At 36.0% G+C, this 18,647-nt stretch overlaps 1 protein-coding gene across 1 annotated transcript in view; it reads left to right on the forward strand.

Moving 5' to 3' along the window:
• The window catches only part of LOC127789104 (protein fluG), a 78,960-nt gene that overhangs the window by 25,716 nt on the left and 34,597 nt on the right, over positions 1 to 18,647 (forward strand). The window contains exons 4-14 of the mRNA XM_052317886.1: positions 206 to 322; positions 398 to 503; positions 773 to 929; positions 1,026 to 1,121; positions 2,187 to 2,235; positions 6,951 to 7,222; positions 9,281 to 9,453; positions 12,488 to 12,608; positions 12,678 to 12,730; positions 12,809 to 12,938; positions 15,822 to 15,967. Coding sequence (XP_052173846.1) covers positions 206 to 322; positions 398 to 503; positions 773 to 929; positions 1,026 to 1,121; positions 2,187 to 2,235; positions 6,951 to 7,222; positions 9,281 to 9,453; positions 12,488 to 12,608; positions 12,678 to 12,730; positions 12,809 to 12,938; positions 15,822 to 15,967 — 1,420 coding nt within the window. The remainder of the gene's footprint in view (positions 1 to 205; positions 323 to 397; positions 504 to 772; positions 930 to 1,025; positions 1,122 to 2,186; positions 2,236 to 6,950; positions 7,223 to 9,280; positions 9,454 to 12,487; positions 12,609 to 12,677; positions 12,731 to 12,808; positions 12,939 to 15,821; positions 15,968 to 18,647) is intronic.

Below are 18,647 nucleotides of genomic sequence, written 5' to 3' on the forward strand. Positions count from 1 at the left end.
GCAATGGAGGTATACCACATTATGGAAATGTGCTCACAAGTCTTTAAATACAAGGGTAATAGATTTTCTAGTAACACCATTTTTGTGCAACAAGGGGGAGTTCTCAGTTTTTCTTTTTCCTTATATATTCCTTTCCCCTCGGTTTTCCTCCTAGCAGGTGGGCTTTTATAGTTGGTTTGTCTACTGTTTTCCTTATCCATTTGTACAGTTGCCGATCAAATAATAGGTTTGAAGAGCATAGCTGCATACCGCAGTGGTCTTGAGATTAATACAAATGTCACAAGTGAGGAGGCTCAGAGGAGTCTGGTAGAAGTTTTATGTGGTGAGTTTTAGCATTTAAAAATGGCTTTCATTGCAAGGCTTACAGCAGGATATTCTGATCACTATGTCTTCACAGCTGGCTGCCCTGTCCGTATCACAAATAAAAATTTCATCGACTATCTCTTCATGCAAAGTTTGGAGGTTGCCTCGCAACTGGGATTGCCAATGCAGATTCACACAGGGTAGGAAATTGATGGTCATTAAATGCCTTAAATTATGTTGTGTTTGGTTCCCAAGAAAATTTGGAAAAAGAAATTAGTGATTTGTGATCCTGCTGGATGTTTGATCAAAGAGTAGCTGTTTCAAAATGTCAGTTTCTTCTTGTTACTTTTTTACTTGCCCAATAATTATCAACCAAACAAATACTTTTTAGGTAGATCTGTTTTCTTTTTGGTATTTCTTGTTTTTGTCCATTGATAGCATCATTTGATCATTTCTTTCCTCAAATCAGTTTTGGAGACAAAGATTTGGATTTGAGGCTCTCCAATCCCCTGCATCTCCACTCCATTCTTGAGGACAAGAGATTCTCCAACTGCCGTATTGTACTTTTACATGCATCCTACCCATTTTCTAGGGAAGCATCATATCTAGCCTCTGTTTATCCTCAGGTAAAAGATCTTGAAGACTCGAATCAAGAATTCTGTTGGGCATGAGCTTGGATGTTAAACTTGTAAGTTTCCTGACACTGCATTGTATTCACCTAGGTTTACCTTGATTTTGGTTTGGCTATTCCTAAGCTTAGTGTCCATGGGATGATATCATCAATCAAAGAACTTCTGGAGCTGGCTCCAATAAATAAGGTGAGTACACACATGCACTTCAAAAATATGAATCCTGCTTGAAAATATTGTACCTCAGAGAAACATATCTTTATATTTTTGTTTTAAAAAAGAATTTTTTTACAAAACAATGCCCCCAAAAAAAGATTCGATAAAATTTCAAGTTTTACAGGTCATTACTGAACATTTATTTATGGCTTCACGATTGCATAGTGATAAAATCATATAGTGAACATGCAACAAACTGGAGAAGACTCTTTCATTATGGGGAAAAAAACTCCAAATATGATTGGTTACATTAGTGGAAATTGAGAATATATTGAATCTAATCCAAAAACAGTAGTGGAATATTTTGAGAAGTTCTAGTTTTGAATAAGGACAAGCCTTGGTAGCAATGGTAAGGTTGGTCATTTCACAGCCTCTTTGCAAATCAAGGGTAATAAGGTTGGTCATTTCAAAACCGGGAGCCTCATGCAACACTGGAGATGCCCTTTATTGATTTTGGATACTTAACGAATTCCTATCTTTGGCTAATCTTCCATGATTGTACCTGCTAGGTATATTCTCAAATTAACATTTATAGATACTTCTGATTGACTATTTTTATCTGGATCTATAAATTAGCATTTATAGATATTTGATACCTCTGATTGACTGCCTGTTTTTATCAGGACAGTTCCTACATAAACTATTTGCTAATACTAAATCCTAGAATTTCATGCATGAGTAATGTTCTTTCAAACCATTCCATTTGGCAAGCAACTGGGCTTATCAGCTTCTCGACGTCTTCTGTTCCTTAAAATGAATTTCTGTCCATATAGAAGTGACCAGATCCTTGTATTTCAATTTAGTAGGAAACAAAGATCTTATTCTTCAAATTCACATTTTCTAAAATATTGTGTTTGCACGTGCTGTGAGCAATAAAATGTGATTTTTCTTTTGACATGCCATGCTTTTTAGGTTGTATCACAATGTCCAAAGACTGAATGGTTCATATTTTTCCCTAGTTGGTAGGCTTGGCCCTAAAATTTCTATTTTTGTGTTGTTAATATTAAAGTTTTTAAATTTAGCATGATCAATTTGCAGGTGATGTTCAGCACAGATGGCTATGCGTTTCCTGAAACTTTCTACTTAGGTTGGTTTTTCTCCACAGTTTTATGCTTCACTTCACAAAAAAAAAAAAAAAAATATCTTGCAAGTTGTATGGCTTATAGTTCATTTCTTTTTTTGTTCTTCAGTTAATACTTTGGAGATCAATTCTGTTTCAACTTTAAAGTACAAACTGTTTGTGGAAATGCATATTGCCCATGGTCCATTTATGATTTACAGGGCATAGATTTGTGCAACATGTATTTTTCTTATTTAGTAATTGCAGGAAGGAAAAGAAAGGACCTTACTCATTGACATACCATACTCAGGCCTTTTGCCCAGACACCCCCTCTGGTTTGTTTTTAACTTAGCCTTTAAGTGGTTCCTGTGGTTTACCCTTATTGGTTGGACACTGCCTCCATTAAGCTTTTGTTTTTGCACTAGCAATGTTAATTAAAGTCAAACTAGTTTAAATCTAGCCATTTTATTTGCTAATATCTCTCATTAAATATAGAAATTAAAAAATAAAAAACAAGCCCAAGGAACAGAATTCTGTTCTGAAAAAGTTGCTGGTGGTGGCGAAGGGTTACTGGGTGCGGTTGTGAGGGCCATCGTGGCCTTGTTGTATGCCCTCGCTGACTATCGACAATGGGCAATGTAACGGCCGGGGTCTTCGTAGCAACATATTCTTCGGTTCAGGTCGCAACCAATCCTCAATTTTGTCGCTCTGAGATTTAATCCCAAAACGCGTGTCACTATGTAGAACACCTTCCGCGCACTTATATGCCCAGTTCCCCCCCTTTGCATGGTCGATGTGGGATTCGCCTAAGGTACCTATACGCACCCCCCCCCCCCCCCTCTTAGGGACTTAGCGTCTTTGCTGTGGTTTGCCACACCACAACGTTGAGAGGCTCGGGGGTCGGTTTTGATACCATTTTGTAACGGCCGGGGTCCATGTAACAACGTATTGTCTGGTTCAGGTTGCAACTAATCTCTGATTTTGTCGCTCTGAGATTTAATCCCAAAACGCGTGTCACTATGTAGAACACCCTCTGCACTTGTATGTCCAGTTCCCGCCCTTTGCATGGCCGATGTGGGATTCGCCTAAGGTGCCTACAGGCATGGAAGACACTTGATATGGATCTCAACCTATTTGTTGGGGACCCATAGCTTGGAGCCGTCATGTAACACCCCACTTTCTCGGGCGTGTTATAACATGGGACAATTTTGGGATAATAAATTTTTTTATTTCAAAACTAATGCTAAACCATATCATTCCTCATATCCATCCCAAAATTTACATACATCTATCTCGAAAGAGAATCATCATAAACATCAAATGCGAAAACTAGAATCGAACCTTAACTTTAACATTAACCAATAATAAGGTTATACATCATCATTCCTCAAAACGTTCAGAATTCAAAGTAGCAGAACTTAAATACATGGGTTGCATAACATTTAATCATTACATCATGCACTTTGCTAAGTGCTATTTCATGCCTCATTTATCCTTGTTTCTGCTACAATCTCCATCTGGAACGTTTGAATATTTTAGAGGCAAAGCTCAAATTAGATGATGAATCATCTAAGTAAGGGTACAAAATCATATTTCGTGCATGGATGCAAAATGTCATTTTCCTTTTCATTTCGGTTCGAGTCGACCGTATCTTAATTCTACTCTCTATTTTTATGGCTTCCTGCAACATGTCAAGGTGTATGGGTGCACCTTCGGAAAAACAATGGTATCGGCCCATACTCTCAAACCCTTATGCGGTGTATGATCAATAATATCATCGTGAACATATGCACATTTCATCATAACATGTAAATGCAATCTACATGACATTCACATCAAGACATGACAACATGATAAAACCATTTACATAAAATTGGGTTTAGGGTAGAACCACTTACCTCAAACGAATCTCAGAATATCTTGATTCTCGTGCTAGACTTTTAACGTACTCAATTCGGAATCTCAACATACCCTGACCATCATATTTATTCAAGAATATCAATATTCTATTTTTCTTAATTTTCTCATAATTTTCCTCTATTTCCTTCTATTTTTCCTTGATGAATCCAAAGTGAATATTTTTCAAATATTTTTCCATAACAATTCATAAAATAACTTTCCTAATTTTCTAGAATTTTCTAGGAAATTTTACTCACCTAACTTAACTTCTTAGGCTTTCTTGATATGTGTGCCCTGATCTCAAAATGCACGCTCTGACAATTTCCCAGCCTCAGGTATACTCCTTAAGCCCCAAATTACTTCCTAGAATTTTTCTGTAATTTCTCAGAATTTTTCTACAATTTTCTCTTTTTTCTTTTCTTTCATCCTTCTTCTCTGCGCGCGCGAATTGCCTCGAATTGCCTCCGCTAGGCCCAGCTTCGCCGGCCCTCCTCCGTGCGCCCGCCAGCTGCCACCATCGATCGTTGCTTTGACCGCTGCTCCGCCTTCGCCCTTGCCACCACTCTCGGCCACCCCTACTTGTGCACTGTTCGCGGCTGCCATGGTCGCTGCCCATTTCGCCGCCCCCTGCCGCTTGCTATTGCGGCCAACTCCGGCCACCAATCACCGACCATTGGCCGGCTACCCTTGCTGCCTCGCTCTTTCTTCCGATCTTTTTCGAGCTCTGCCGCTCTCTCTCTCTCTCCAACTCCCTGTTGTTGCTTGCTTTTCTTCCCATTTCTTCATTCTTCACCATCTATTTATAGGCTCTCAACTGCTCCCTCACTACCTACCCATACCTTCTTGCGTGAAAGACTCCCCAAATCTTGCGGGGCATGGCTAAATCTTGCAGAGGCATGGCCTCTCACTGACAACTATATATATATATATAAATGTATAATATATTATATATTACATTGTACTATAAAGAAAATTACACATTTAAATCCCAAATTTTATCTCTATTTCACTTACGCAATTCTTTAATTGCAATTATACCCTCAAATATCAAATTAATTTGCATTACAACACTGAAAATCCAAAATTAATAACTCATGGCTTACTCGATAAGGATGATTTTGTCCTTGCGCCTTCACTGAATTTTTGTTTCGTCTCGAAACCACTTTAAGGTTAATTCTTATAAAAAATTGGAGTCCCCTTAGGATTCCGTTGACTTCCCGGAAGTCCCCTACGACAATTCGATTTTTCAGCTTGAATTGCAACTGTACCGAAAACTGTTTTGATTTCAATTTCTTTTAATATCATTAATTCTATCTCGGAACGCTCGTCAATACTATATTAATTTCCTTAGTCATTTATGTTCCAGGACATTCCCTGCAGTCGATTCGATACTAATAATTGTAAGAAATTATACTTAAGTCCCAAATCTTTTGATAATTTCACCTATAACCCAAGTTAAAATTGCTCTTGAGTCCTTTTGAAAATCTAGGATATTACACGTCAAATAGAGAAAGGGACAAGAAGGGCCACCTCTGTTGCCAACTGCTGCTGCAAGAAGGGGGAAGACCCACTGTTCAAAGGTTGAAGAAAGAGGAAACCTATTTTTTTATCCAAGATGAAAGAGGAAACCTCAAAATTGACAGCAGTGGGTCTTCCCCTTCCACCATAGCCAGTTTCTGGAGTGCCAGTATTTTCCTGAACAAAGAAGTTCAAGCTTGAGGAGCTTGAGAATCTCAGCTTCCAGTTCAGGAAAATATGAGTTCTCTTGCTTGTACAGAATTTGAATAGACGTTGGTCGGCAGTGGCTTATTAGGGTTTGGGATTGGGAAAGTGTAGTTGTGCAAAGGTCACAACGCGATGCTACTAGAATTTGAGCTTCTCTCTCTCTCTCTCTCTCTCTCTCTCTCTCTCTCTTGTCGCAATAGTTGTCTTGGAGGCTATTCTGCTGCTGCTGGCAACTTTGTCTGAAAAACAGACTTCTGTTCTTTTGGCTTGGCCTTTTATTTTAATTATAGAGATCAGCAAATAAAATGGTTAAATTTAAATTAGCATGACTTTAATTAATGTAGTTAGTGCAAGAACCTAACGGAGGGAGTGTTCAAGCAAAAAGGATAAACCACATGGACCTCTAGGGCTAAAAACAAACCGTAGGGAATGTCTGGGCTGAAGGCCTGAACCAAAGGGGCTGTGGTACTAGTGAGAGAGAAAATTTGCTCAATCATCATAAGCATGGACTTTATTTTGTAATTTTATTTCTTCACCAGAGCTCTATCTCCTTCCTGGAAATTTCAGCTAGGTCACCATGTGAGAAAACAATTAACTATGGTAAACATGAAATCTGCGAGCATGTTTCTGCTAAATGTCCCTTCCTCTAATAGGGTGGCTTATATTTACTGGTTTGAGTTCATTAGTGAGGTATATCTATGTTTTAGATTAATAGAGTTGCACCCTGTGGACCTACTTCTCAGCCAAACAGGTTTGTTGACTGATAATCCCCAATGGGTTTCATATTGCCAGTTGTTTCTTTTTTCTTTCCATTGCAGCCTTCATTATGCAACCCCCCCCCCCACCCCACCCTAAAAAAAAAAAAAAAAAAAGGAAACAAGAAAAGTGGTAACCTGGAACGAAACAAGGGCTATTTTACATTTAAGGGCATTAAAAGTCAATAGCAATCAGTTCTTTAGTAGTAGAAATAAAAAGTATTTCCAGGAAATTCAAACAATTTATTTGCTTGATTGAGTATTGGTTGAAAATAACCAATTGTGGATTGAAATTCAGGTTAAATGACAGAGGATCTTCCTCTTATTTCCTTGTTTTATTATTTTACTTCAATGTTCCTATAGGTGCAAAGAGAGCACGTGAAGTTGTCTTCTCTGTTCTACGTGATGCATGTATTACTGGTGATCTTTCCATACCTGAGGCCATTGAAGCAGTCAAAGACATTTTTTCTGAGAATGCAAAAAAGTTCTACAAGATCAATTTAGATGCCAAACCTATTGATTCCAAACCTGATGTTTGTAGCGATTCAACAAAGTTAGAGATCGATACTTTACAATCAGATTTTTCACTTGTTCGTGTTATCTGGGTTGATGCTTCTGGCCAGCACAGGTGTCGAGTGAGTTTCTGTTTCCTCTCTTTTGTTTTCAGCATTTTTTCAGTGAAAATATCAATAATTTTAGATGTTTGATGTACTATTAGTGAGGGAAATAACAAAAATGGTGCTTCTTCACAGCACAAGTCCTGTGTGGGTTTTATTTTTCTCATGTTCTGTTTCCATACCAGTTTTGGGATCAAATCATTTTTACTGTTTTGCCGTATAAAATGAACATCACTAGAAATGTTGAAAATGTTAACCATGTAAAATTTGGCCCATTTTGTTTTAATTTTTGGTCTCTTTTTTCATTATTTTGATAACATAAACAGAAAAGAAGATTTACTTATTTTTGTTTCCAAAACAAAAAAAAAATGATTTTTTTTTCTTGGTAAAGAAAAGGTGTTTTTACAATTTTTCATTTTGTTTTCATTTTCTTCCCCCTCCCCCATCCCTCACTGCTAGCCACCGGATGTAATCAGAGGGGTCGTGGGTGACCACTCGTATTGCCATTCATGCGAGTTGCTGGAGACTAATGGAAGGAGTCACATACAATCTTCGAAGACTCTGGTCACTGGCATCAAGATGGGGTGGGGAGAAAAAATACAAAAATTAAAAAATTAAACACAAAACTGAAAACAAAGCAAAGTTGTCAAACATGTCTAGTTCCCCCTTTTTTATTTTAATGAAACAAAATTTGAACACAAAAAAATGAAAACTGAAACTAAAAACTCTATCAAACAGCCCTTAAATTGTTAGAGAGATGTATCTGTATCCTTTACGTTATTATTATACGCCCAACACATTCCCCCTTACATTTGAATAAGCTGTCCTCCATAATTGTCCCAAATGCATACAACTATTCAAAATTGGCTGGTGGTTAAATTTGGACAAAAAACCATTAATCTAATGTCTTGTTGAATGCTAACTCTTAGATATCTTTAGCTATTAGAGGAAGGTATTAGATTATCTTTATGAACAGAAATAAGCCTGCCTGTTAATTGGAGGAAGAATAACTTCAGCTATCTGTTAGGGGCTGTAATGGAAATAATCTCAAGTTTCACAGCCATCAAGAGGATAGATGCCTGGTTTGTGACTGATCTTTTTTTGCTCAATAACTGATGTACTTTTTTGCTATGCTGTCTTTTTTTCATAGATAAATACCTGCAGGAATGCATAAATTAAACAAATTTTAGTTAATTGATGTTCTTTAATTAAACTCACTGTTTTTGAAACATTCTGTATTTTAGTTCTTGTTAAAAAGTTGATATGACTGGGTTTAATACCAGACCTGATTCTTGGAAGTAACCTGTAATGTAGTCTCTTGTTATAAAGTTGATGTGATTGACCTTCATAACAGACTTGATTGATTTATCTATTTTGAATTCAAATTAGGAGTAACTGCATGTGAAGAATAAGAAGGGAAAAGAATGCCTGCTGCATTTATTCCTTGTTTCTACAAACTTCTTCAGGAATCATGGCAAAATATAAGGTTGCCCAATTATTGGTACATATTTAGTAATAGTTAGATTCCAAAAGTGTGGACTTCATATAATTTTATTATTGAAAGATAGGAATAGAAATGGGATTATCTCTAATAAGATTGGAGTGACATCAATTGAAGATAAGATACTTGAGACATGATTAAAATGGTTTGGACATATGAAGAAAAATCTAATAAATACAGGGGAGAGTGGATGGAATGGAGGAAGTTTGTAGTAAAAGGGGGTAGAGAGAGTTTAAAGAAAGTTAGCTATAAACCCTTAGATTGACATGGGGTATAATGCTTTACAAAAGATATGGCTGTGGATGGAGATGATTAAAAAGTTAGAATCCATCTTGCTGACTCCACCTAGTGGCATTAAGCTTTGTGATGATGATAGTGAAATTTGAGATTGTTCAATAAGGTTTGAATTATTCTCAAGTTGTTCATATGGTATGGGAAGTGATTTAGAGGCCTTTACTTTGGCTAAGGGGCTGGGCGTCTATTATTATTAATTTTGGCTTTTGCAAGAGTGTTGCAGTCTTTCCCTGCACATGTATTGTTTGATTCTTGCTTTTTCACTCGCTATCATTGTTCAGGTTGTTCCAAGGAGGCGTTTCAATGATGTTGTTAGGAAGAATGGTGTGGGTCTTACTGTTGCTTGTATGGCCATGAGTTCAGCTGTAGATGGTCCTGCAGAAGGGACTAACCTGGGCGCTGCAGGTGAGATCAGACTGATGCCTGACTTGTCAACAAAGTGGAAAATTCCTTGGTACTACCCCTGACCCCATATGGTAGCATAATTCTTACTAACCATTCAGGTTCTATTTCTTTTTTTCTGTCTTCATTTATTTTGCACTTAAATCTCACCCTGATAAACTTTGAGAAATTAAAATGGAAAAGGAAAAATACTCCTATGCATTTGACATCTAAGATGGAGGATACATCCTAAGGGTTTTCAAGGTTGTCTTGAATAAGTGAATTGGCCATTTCAGAGTTTGGTCAATTTGGTCACTGTTTAGATGCTTGCTGTGATGGACCTATATTGGGACAGGTAGGGCAATTTGCCCACTTTCAACTTTTTAGTTATTCTTTTTTCTCTTGGCCTTTTAACTTCTTTTTTGAGGAATAATGGGCAAAATTAGGCATTTGCCCCCCAGGAAATTTATTTTTGGTCTACTTATCTTCATAAGCATACTTATCTTCATAAGCATTAATTTGATTACTTATTTGTCCCTATTCTATTGTAAATGCATGCCAAATTAAGTGTGCTCCTGTTTATTTGGTGATGACTTTACTTTTATGTGGATGGTTGAGGTTAGATATATACACATCTATATTGTGGTTTTTATCCAAGAGATTTTTTGTTGTTGACGTTGGCTTAATAAAATGTTTGGGTTTGATTTTAGTAATGCATATGTTCACTAATTATTTGATTAAATGTCATTACTTTAGTGTTTTACATTATTATTAGTTCATTTCTTTTGTTGAGAATCTCACATCGCCTTCGCAAGGGAGACCTGGGCCATATATAAGGAGGAGGATCCCTCCACCTGTTAAGCTAGCTTTTCAGGTTGGAGTTCTACCTCTAACTTCTCACATGGTATCAGAGCTAACCCTTGGTTGTCGTGGTCATGGACCAATACCTTGCCCGATCACCTGGGCATGTATCAATTACTGGAGAAGTTTCGGCGTGGGAGGGGGGAGTGTTGAGAATCCCACATCGCCTCCACAAGAGAGACCTTGGGCCATATATAAGGAAGAGAATCCCTCCACCTGTTAAGCTAGCTTTTCAGGTTGGAGTTCTATCTCTAACTTCTCACATCTTTCATGGTTTGTAATTATTTTTTTCCTTACCAAATAAAGTAATTGTTGCTAGGATCTAATCTTTTATCTTTTTGCATTGCATTTAGAATTTTAAATCAAATTTGTGTGTTACTAATAGATATTTAGTATTTTAATTTTAATTTTCTTTACTTATTAATTAAAAATAATTGATTCATGATTGTATTTTAAGTTCTTTTTTTTTTTGTTGAGTTATTTAAATTCTGCTTCCTCTGAACAAAAGTCCTGGATGCTTGCTTGTCAAAACTCAAAGTTGAAACTATTTTTTTTTCTTGTGAAAGGTCTAATCTAAAATTTAGGAAATTGAAAATATGTTATTTTGATGCCTACACAAACATTGATTTAACTCACTCACACATATAAGATTTAAATTGCTAAGTCAAAATAGAGCAATTCTTGGAGCAAATGCACAACCACACAAGAACTAATGAGATGGTCTGGTGTACTTGTGAATGACAGAGTGAACACAAGAAACTAGTTGAACATGAGGTATCAACTAGTCTCTCGATTCTTATAGTAACCAAACTTTTTTCCTTGGCTTCTTTTATAGCATCAATTGTTGGCAGTGCTCATTATATTCCTGTTCCAATTTTTATACCCCTCAATATATCTAGGTAGAGGTGCTTTGGTGTATGCTAATTTGCAGATGTGATTGTGTTGGTGGATGAGATAGATGAAGGCGTGAATACTAAACTCAAGATTTGGAGGCACACTCTAGAATCTAGAGGTTTTGAGTTAAGCAAATTGACTGAATATATGGAATGCAAATTTAGTAAAAATGTAAGTGTGGATGATGTTCTAGTAAAACTTGAAATTAAGTCTTACCAAGAAATATTAGTTCAGTATCTCCAAGAAGATGGTGAAAAATGAGACTGGACTCACCTCATTACTCTTTCTTTTCCCTGTACTCTATAGGGTCAGGCTTTGGTTCGCTGCTAGTGCCTCCCAGATCAGTGCCTCAAGTGATCTTGTTCCCTCCCAGATATGTTTATTTGTTGGGCCTTTTTGTTTTGCGGTATGCTCATTTATATGTGGCTTGGTGGTTGGTTGTTCTGGCCATTTGGTGTCTATATGGTGCTTTTATGCTTGTCTCTTAGGTGTTGGTCTTTTTTTGTTCAGGCCTTTGTTTGGTGTCTATATGGTTGTCTTTGGGATCTTAGCCTGGTTGTTATGACCAGTTTTGGAGTTAGCTTGGGGTATACTCTAGCTTGATACCTATACAGTTCTTCCCTTATTTCTATAGAATTGTTCATTTATTAAAAAAAAAAAATGAGGATGTTACTTGTAGAATTAAGACATCATAGTTAAAATGTGAGAGTGCATATGGAGTTTTATTTGAGAGTAAGATTTCGTTAAAGCTAAAATGAAAATTTTATGAGACAACTAGCTATTAAACCAGCTTTGTAGTATGGCAGAAAATGATGGGCATTTTTCATTAAAGCACCAACATGTGCAAAACACGAGTGTAATAGAGATGAGGATGTTAAGATGGCCATATAAAAAAAGATAAAATTAGAAACAAAGTTATTTGCAATAAGGTTGGAGTGGCTTTTTTTGAAGATAAGATGCTTGAGACACGTTGAAGATGGTTTGGTCGTGTGAGCAAAAGGCTAATAGAGGCTTCTATGAGGAGAGTGGATGAAATGGAACAAGTATTTTAGCAAACTAGGCAAGGAAGGAAGATCAAGAAAAATTGATGGGAGACTCTTAGGTACAATATGAGTTTTAAAGTCTTTATAGAAGGTAAGACTACAGAAAAATGATTAGCTAGTTAGAATTAGTGTAACCAACCCCACGTAGCTGGATTTAGGCTTAATATGTTGTTATTGTTGTTGTTATTCTGTTATTCCACGATAAATGGCTCACAGCTAATTATTTGGCATACCACTATATTAAGTTTGCTGTCTAGAATGGTCTTTATGGGTGGCTGATATACTTGAAATTTCTTTCACCCTCAACAGGACAGAACAAGAGGAAATGGTTCTGTCTGACATGCATCTTAAACCTGGTGAGGCTTGGGAATATTGCCCAAGAGAAGCATTAAGGAGAGTTTCCCAAGTTTTGAAAGATGAATTTAACTTGGTATGTTGATATATATCTTTTTTTATGCAAAATGCTCCGTTGTTCAATTTCTAAGTGCAGTATATGCAGGTGATGTATGCAGGTTTTGAAAGTGAGTTTTATCTGTTGAAGATTGTATCAAGGTATGTGTTCCTGATTCCATGCCTTGTATTTGTAGATATCCAGTCAGCTTTGCAAATATTATCTAGAAAAATTTGCAGGGAAGGAAAAGAAGAATTGGTACCATTTGATTCAACACCCTACTGTTCTACTTCAGCCTTTGATGCTGCTTCCCCTATATTTCATGAAGTTTTTGCCGCTCTCTGTTCCTTGAATATTCCAGTTGAACAGGTAGATTAGTAGTTTTGGTAATATTTGCATTGTATTATCTGACAGTATGGTAGCATATGCCAAATTTAATGTTTGAATGGCAACCTACATTTTGAACAAGTCAGGTTGGAAATGGAATGATGTGTAGTGTATTAGTGATCTCACCTCCAGTTCATTGTATGAAATCTATTAAGAGATCGGTCACTTTTTAGGTTGACCAAGATTATATTTTAACTAGAAACATATCACATGACGTGTGAACCAATTGCTACCGTATTTGGATAGGATATTTGAATAAATCTAGGTATTTGCCCATGAAGTTTCCAGTTTTCTTTTCTTATAAATGTACTTCTTTTCTGAGAGGTCTTCTGTACTTGTTGGGCAACAACAATGATGTGTTATATGTGTTTTCAAGTAGAGCCGTTACAACAACATATTAAGCATTTTGCACCTGTTAGTGCTTTGTTATCCAAACATTTTGCGCTATACAACAAAACTAGTTTTAGGATTGTCTCGTAAAATTTTCTTTTAGTTTTAATGGAATCATATTCTAGCATAAAACACTAGATGCACTTTTCAATTGTTTTCCAATTGTAATTGGGAAAGCCTCAAAATCTCTCCCACATGTTTTGGCATGTGTTTTTTTTGCTCTATGATACATGTCTTGAACCTTTGCATAAGCAATTCAGATTTCTTCTTCTCTAAAACCTTCGATAAGACTTCTCTAGGAACTTTGTCTTAAGCTTTCTCCTAAATCTATAAAGACTATATGTAATTTGTTTATTTCTATACCTTTCCATTAAGCGCCTTAGAAAGTATATAGTTTCCATCATTGACCTACCAAGCATGAAATCAAATTGACTTTCAGGCACTTGGGTTTCTCTTCTTAATCTTTGCTCAATTACTCTCTCCCAAAGTTTCGTAGTGTGGCTTATTAGTTTGATTTCTCTATAATTTCTAACTTTATTCTTGTAAATAGACTTTAAAGTGCTCTTCCTCCACTTTTTTTTTGAAATAAGCGAGCACATATATGATATTAATTAAACCAAAGGAGAAGCTCTTCCTCCACTTGTTTGGTATTTTTTTTTTTTTATTTAGGGATCACATTAGATAATTTGTTAAAAAAGCATTGTTTTTTCTTGCATTTCCATGCCTCTATCAATATATTCTTTGATGATGGGATTTAAAAGGGGAAACGACCCATTTTCAAGGAAAACGTGTAGTAGAATAGATTGGGTTGTAGGAGAGGCAAACCAAATCTGGATAGAAATGACAACTGTCATCTGAAATACAACAAAAATGGTTCTAGGAGAGTCAAAATGAAAAATAATCTTGGTGGTTGAGTGAAGAGGTACAAGAGAAAATAAAAACTGCTTGCTACAAGACTTTATGTTGATCCTGTAATGAAGAAATCTAAAAGAGTATAGTTTGACCAAAAAAGAAGCAAAAAAGGAAGTTAGTGAAGCAAAGTCAAAAGCTTATGAAAATTTATGCCAACAACTTGATATAAAAGATGGATATATATATATATATATATATATAAACTAGCTAAAGCAAGAGAAAGAAAAACTAGCCATTTGAGCCAAGTGAAAAGCATAAGACAATCAAAAGTACTAATGAGGGGGCAATCAAGGAGAGATGGAAGAGTATTTCTTGAAGTTATAAATGAAGGTGTAGTAGTTATTTGAAATAATTTTATATGCTCTTTTTTTTTTTTTTTTGCTTCTCTAGATTCCTTGGTTCATCATTGGAATAATTGATGACCTTGAAAACTGTCATGCTTGTGATCTGATCCTAGTTTGTTAAGCTTGTGATTGAATCCTGTGTATATACTTATGTATATATGTGTATATATGTGTATGTATAAACGAAGAGAAGAATAAGAACACGAGAGATTTGCGTGGTTTGACATAACCCTACGTCCGTAGGATATGGAGAGTATCAATTCCACTGAGATGGAATGGTTTCTTTACAATGAGTAGTGAGCCAATGCCTCATAAGAAAGCCTAATCTCCCTTAACTCTCTCTTACATATATATATATATATATATATAAGAGAGAGAGAGAGAAAGACAAAACCCTAATCGCACTACGAGATAACAGCCCCAAATAACAATATTGGTCTTTTTTCTATGGAAGTAGGCATAACCCAACAAAAACATTTATGGAGAGAAAACAAACCTATTTCAAGAAGGACAAGTCAATTTTTGACCAGTCCATTCTTAAAAGGGTTTTAATATTGTGATTTTCTATTCGTCACACTTTCAATATGCCTTAAAAGCTCCCATAGTTTATTTTTGTTAAGAGGATTATGATATTTGATTATGATCTTTATATTAAGTAACTATATATGCTTAGATGATTTGTATATATTTTTGAATATATTGTTTCCATACATTAGTCGTCATACTCCTCATTTATGAAATACACATGCATTGTTTTATTTTACAACTTCTAGTAAGTTAAAGCCAGCTTTCAGATGGCCTAAATGATTGAGATTAGCTCTCCCACATTTCCTTCAGCTATCAGTGTGAATACAGAAATTGTGAGTGTTCAATTTCATTGACTCGGAAATGATGCATAATGGCGGTGATTTTTCACCATCGCCAGTAGTTTTATCTTCCTTCTTGAAGATAATTTCTTTGGAAAACTTTTGTTGAGTCCAAGTTAATAAAAAAAAAAAAGAATGAGATGAGGGATGGATTTACAGTAATTTGAAAGCTAAATGAAGCACCGATAAATGTCTTTCAGCAGCATGTTAAAATGCATTTTATTAGATAGATTATATTGTTCAATAGAACATTGGATTACGTAGCTTCTGTCTCCTTCATGAATTTTGTTTCCAGAGAACTGCAATTCAAGTAACAGGCTTCTTGTTTTGTTGCCGCATTTTGAATATTGCAGCTCCATGCAGAAGCTGGCAAAGGTCAGTTTGAAATGGCAACAGGATACGTTGCCTGTAATAGAGCTGCAGACAACTTAATTTTTACTCGTGAAGTTATTAGGGCTGTTGCAAGGAAACATGGGTTGCTGGCGACTTTTGTCCCCAAGTAGGTTCATAAATTTTCACATGGTACATGCATTTTTCTTTTCTACAATGGAACACTGAGTTTTAATTGGTTAAATTCTCTATTTATTTTGAAACAAGGGCAAGAGTTGAATTAGATGCTTGTGGAAAGGTTTATGCTGGCTTGATGTCCTCACTGTCATTTGTTAAATTGTCCCATTTAAGTAGTACATCTAAACTGTAGCATGTTTTCTTGTGATTTTTATCTCTTTCTACATAATTTTTCATTTTTTCTGTTGATTTATTTTATACTAGCAGAGGTGAAATGTGAGGTTTTGGTAACTTTATTATATTTGGAAAAAAAATATTAAGAATATTATTAATGAAATGTGAATACACACATTATTAAAAAGACAACAAATGACAACACCAAGCCTTAATCTACAGATCGGGTCAGTTACATGAATTCTAATTTGTCAATCATCTATATTCATGAATATATTCTCTTTAAGGTCATTATTTCTCATTTAATGCATGAGGCCATTCCTTAATTAATCATTTTTCTCTCAATTATTCACCAAAAATATAGGGTTAAATTTTTTTCCTTCTTTGAACTGACCTAGTCAACCTCCAATACTTCATCTCCCAAACCTTGCGTCTCATTCTTGTGACCCTACCAGATATCATCTTGTATGAATGATGGCACAATGGAAAATATGGTGAATGATCTTGATATTCCTATTGCAATTAGAAAAGTAGTTCATACCTGATAAAATCAGGTAGATTAAAATGAATTCTACCTTAGCATTCTCCGTTTATTCCTTGAGTATAAGTACACAAGTTTCCTAGCTTGTTACTAATTCTACTTCAACTCTTAACTCCTCAAATATCTCCTAATTTACAGCTCTTAGATAACTCCTAATTTATAGCTCTAGATTACAACATAAGCAAATTAAATAATCAAACTTAAACAGGTAATTAACTATAAACTGAAACAGATTATTATCAACAAGAGATAAGGAAGAGATGAATGAGATTATTTGGTATCTCTGGTTTATCCCTTAGCACGAGCTAGCCCTAGCTTTATCTTCCTTATCTTCCACCAGCACCCCCTCTCAAGCTAAGGAATATATATCAAATATTCCCGGCTTGCTTCAAATTGATTCAAAACTCTGTTTTTGCATTGCTTTGGTCAGAATATCCACATGTTAATCTGTAGTGGGGATATAGGTTAACTTGATTTCTCTTTCTTCCATTTCTTGTTTCACAAAGTGTCGATCAATTCGGACGTGCTTCATTCTATCATGTTGAACAGGGTTATTGACTATATTGATAACTAACTTGCTATCATTGTAGAGTAACTTAGGAGATGATACTTGCATAGAAATATCTTCCATCAGCCTTTCTACATATATAATTTCACAGATTGCCTGAGCAATAGCTCAATACTCAGCTTCAGCACTGCTACGAGCTACTACCTGTTGTTTCTTGCTTCTCCAAGTCACCAAATTACCCCATAGCCTTGTACAATATCTAGATGTTGATTTACTAACTTCTACTGCGCCTGCCCAGAGAATTTGCATACCCGACTATTCCTCTGTCTTGGCTTTTCTTGAACAACAATCCTTTGCTTGGAGTTCCCTTTAGGTATCTAAGGATGTGATAGGCTGCTTCCAAGTGTCTTTTAGTTGGAAGATGCATGAATTTACTAACAATACTCACAGCGTATGTAATGTCGGGTCTTGTGTGCGATAAGTAAATGAGTTTACCACCTAGCCGCCGATACATGCTTTTGTCTACTTGATGGTCTTCTTCTCCTTCTCTATTTTTCTAGTTAGGCTCAAGTGGTGCACTTGCTGGTTTACATCCTAACTTGCATGTTTCCTTTAGCAAGTCTAGAGTATATTTCCTTTGAGATACAAAAGTACCCTTCTTGCTTCTTGCTACTTCCAATCCAAGAAAGTACCGTAGTTCCCTTAGCTCTTTTACTTCAAATGCCTGTTTGAGCTCTTGTTTTAGTTGCTGAATTTCTTGATGGTTGTCTCCGATGATGATGATATCATTTACATAGACAATTAGAATTGTTCTCTTCCCGTCTCTTGCAATCTTAGTAAATAAAGTATAGTCTACTTGTCCTTGATTATATCCCAACTTGTATAGTGTGTTGCTAAATCTCTTGAACCAAGCTCGAGGTGATTGCTTTAGCCCATATAAGGATTTCTCTAACTTGCATACTTTGTTTCTTGTGTGATCGTTGATCGGTCTCAAACTCGGGCGGTATACGCATATAGATTTCCTTCTCCAATTCTCCATTCAAGAAGGCATTTTTAATGTCTAATTGATGTAATTTCCAGTCCAAATTTACTACTAAGGACAACAACACTCAAATTGAATTGAGTTTTGCCACAAGGGCAAAAATTTCTTCATAATCCAAGCCTTGGGTTTGAGTGAACCCTTGAGCTACAAGCCTTGCCTTGTATCTCTCAAGGCTTCCATCTAATTTATACTTCAATGTGAACACCCACTTGCTCCCAACAGCCTTCTTTCCTTTAGGAAGATCCACAATTCTCCATGTACCTGTTTTCTCCAATGCTGCCATTTCTTCCATAACTGCTTCTCTCCATCTACTATCCTGCAGTGCTTGATAGATATTCCTCAGGATAACAACATTATCAAGGCTGAGAGTAAATGCCTTGTAAGTAAGAGATAGTTTAGAATACCTG

Source organism: Diospyros lotus, chromosome 13 (assembly GCF_014633365.1).
Source record: "Diospyros lotus cultivar Yz01 chromosome 13, ASM1463336v1, whole genome shotgun sequence".
NCBI classification, from domain to species: domain Eukaryota; kingdom Viridiplantae; phylum Streptophyta; class Magnoliopsida; order Ericales; family Ebenaceae; genus Diospyros; species Diospyros lotus.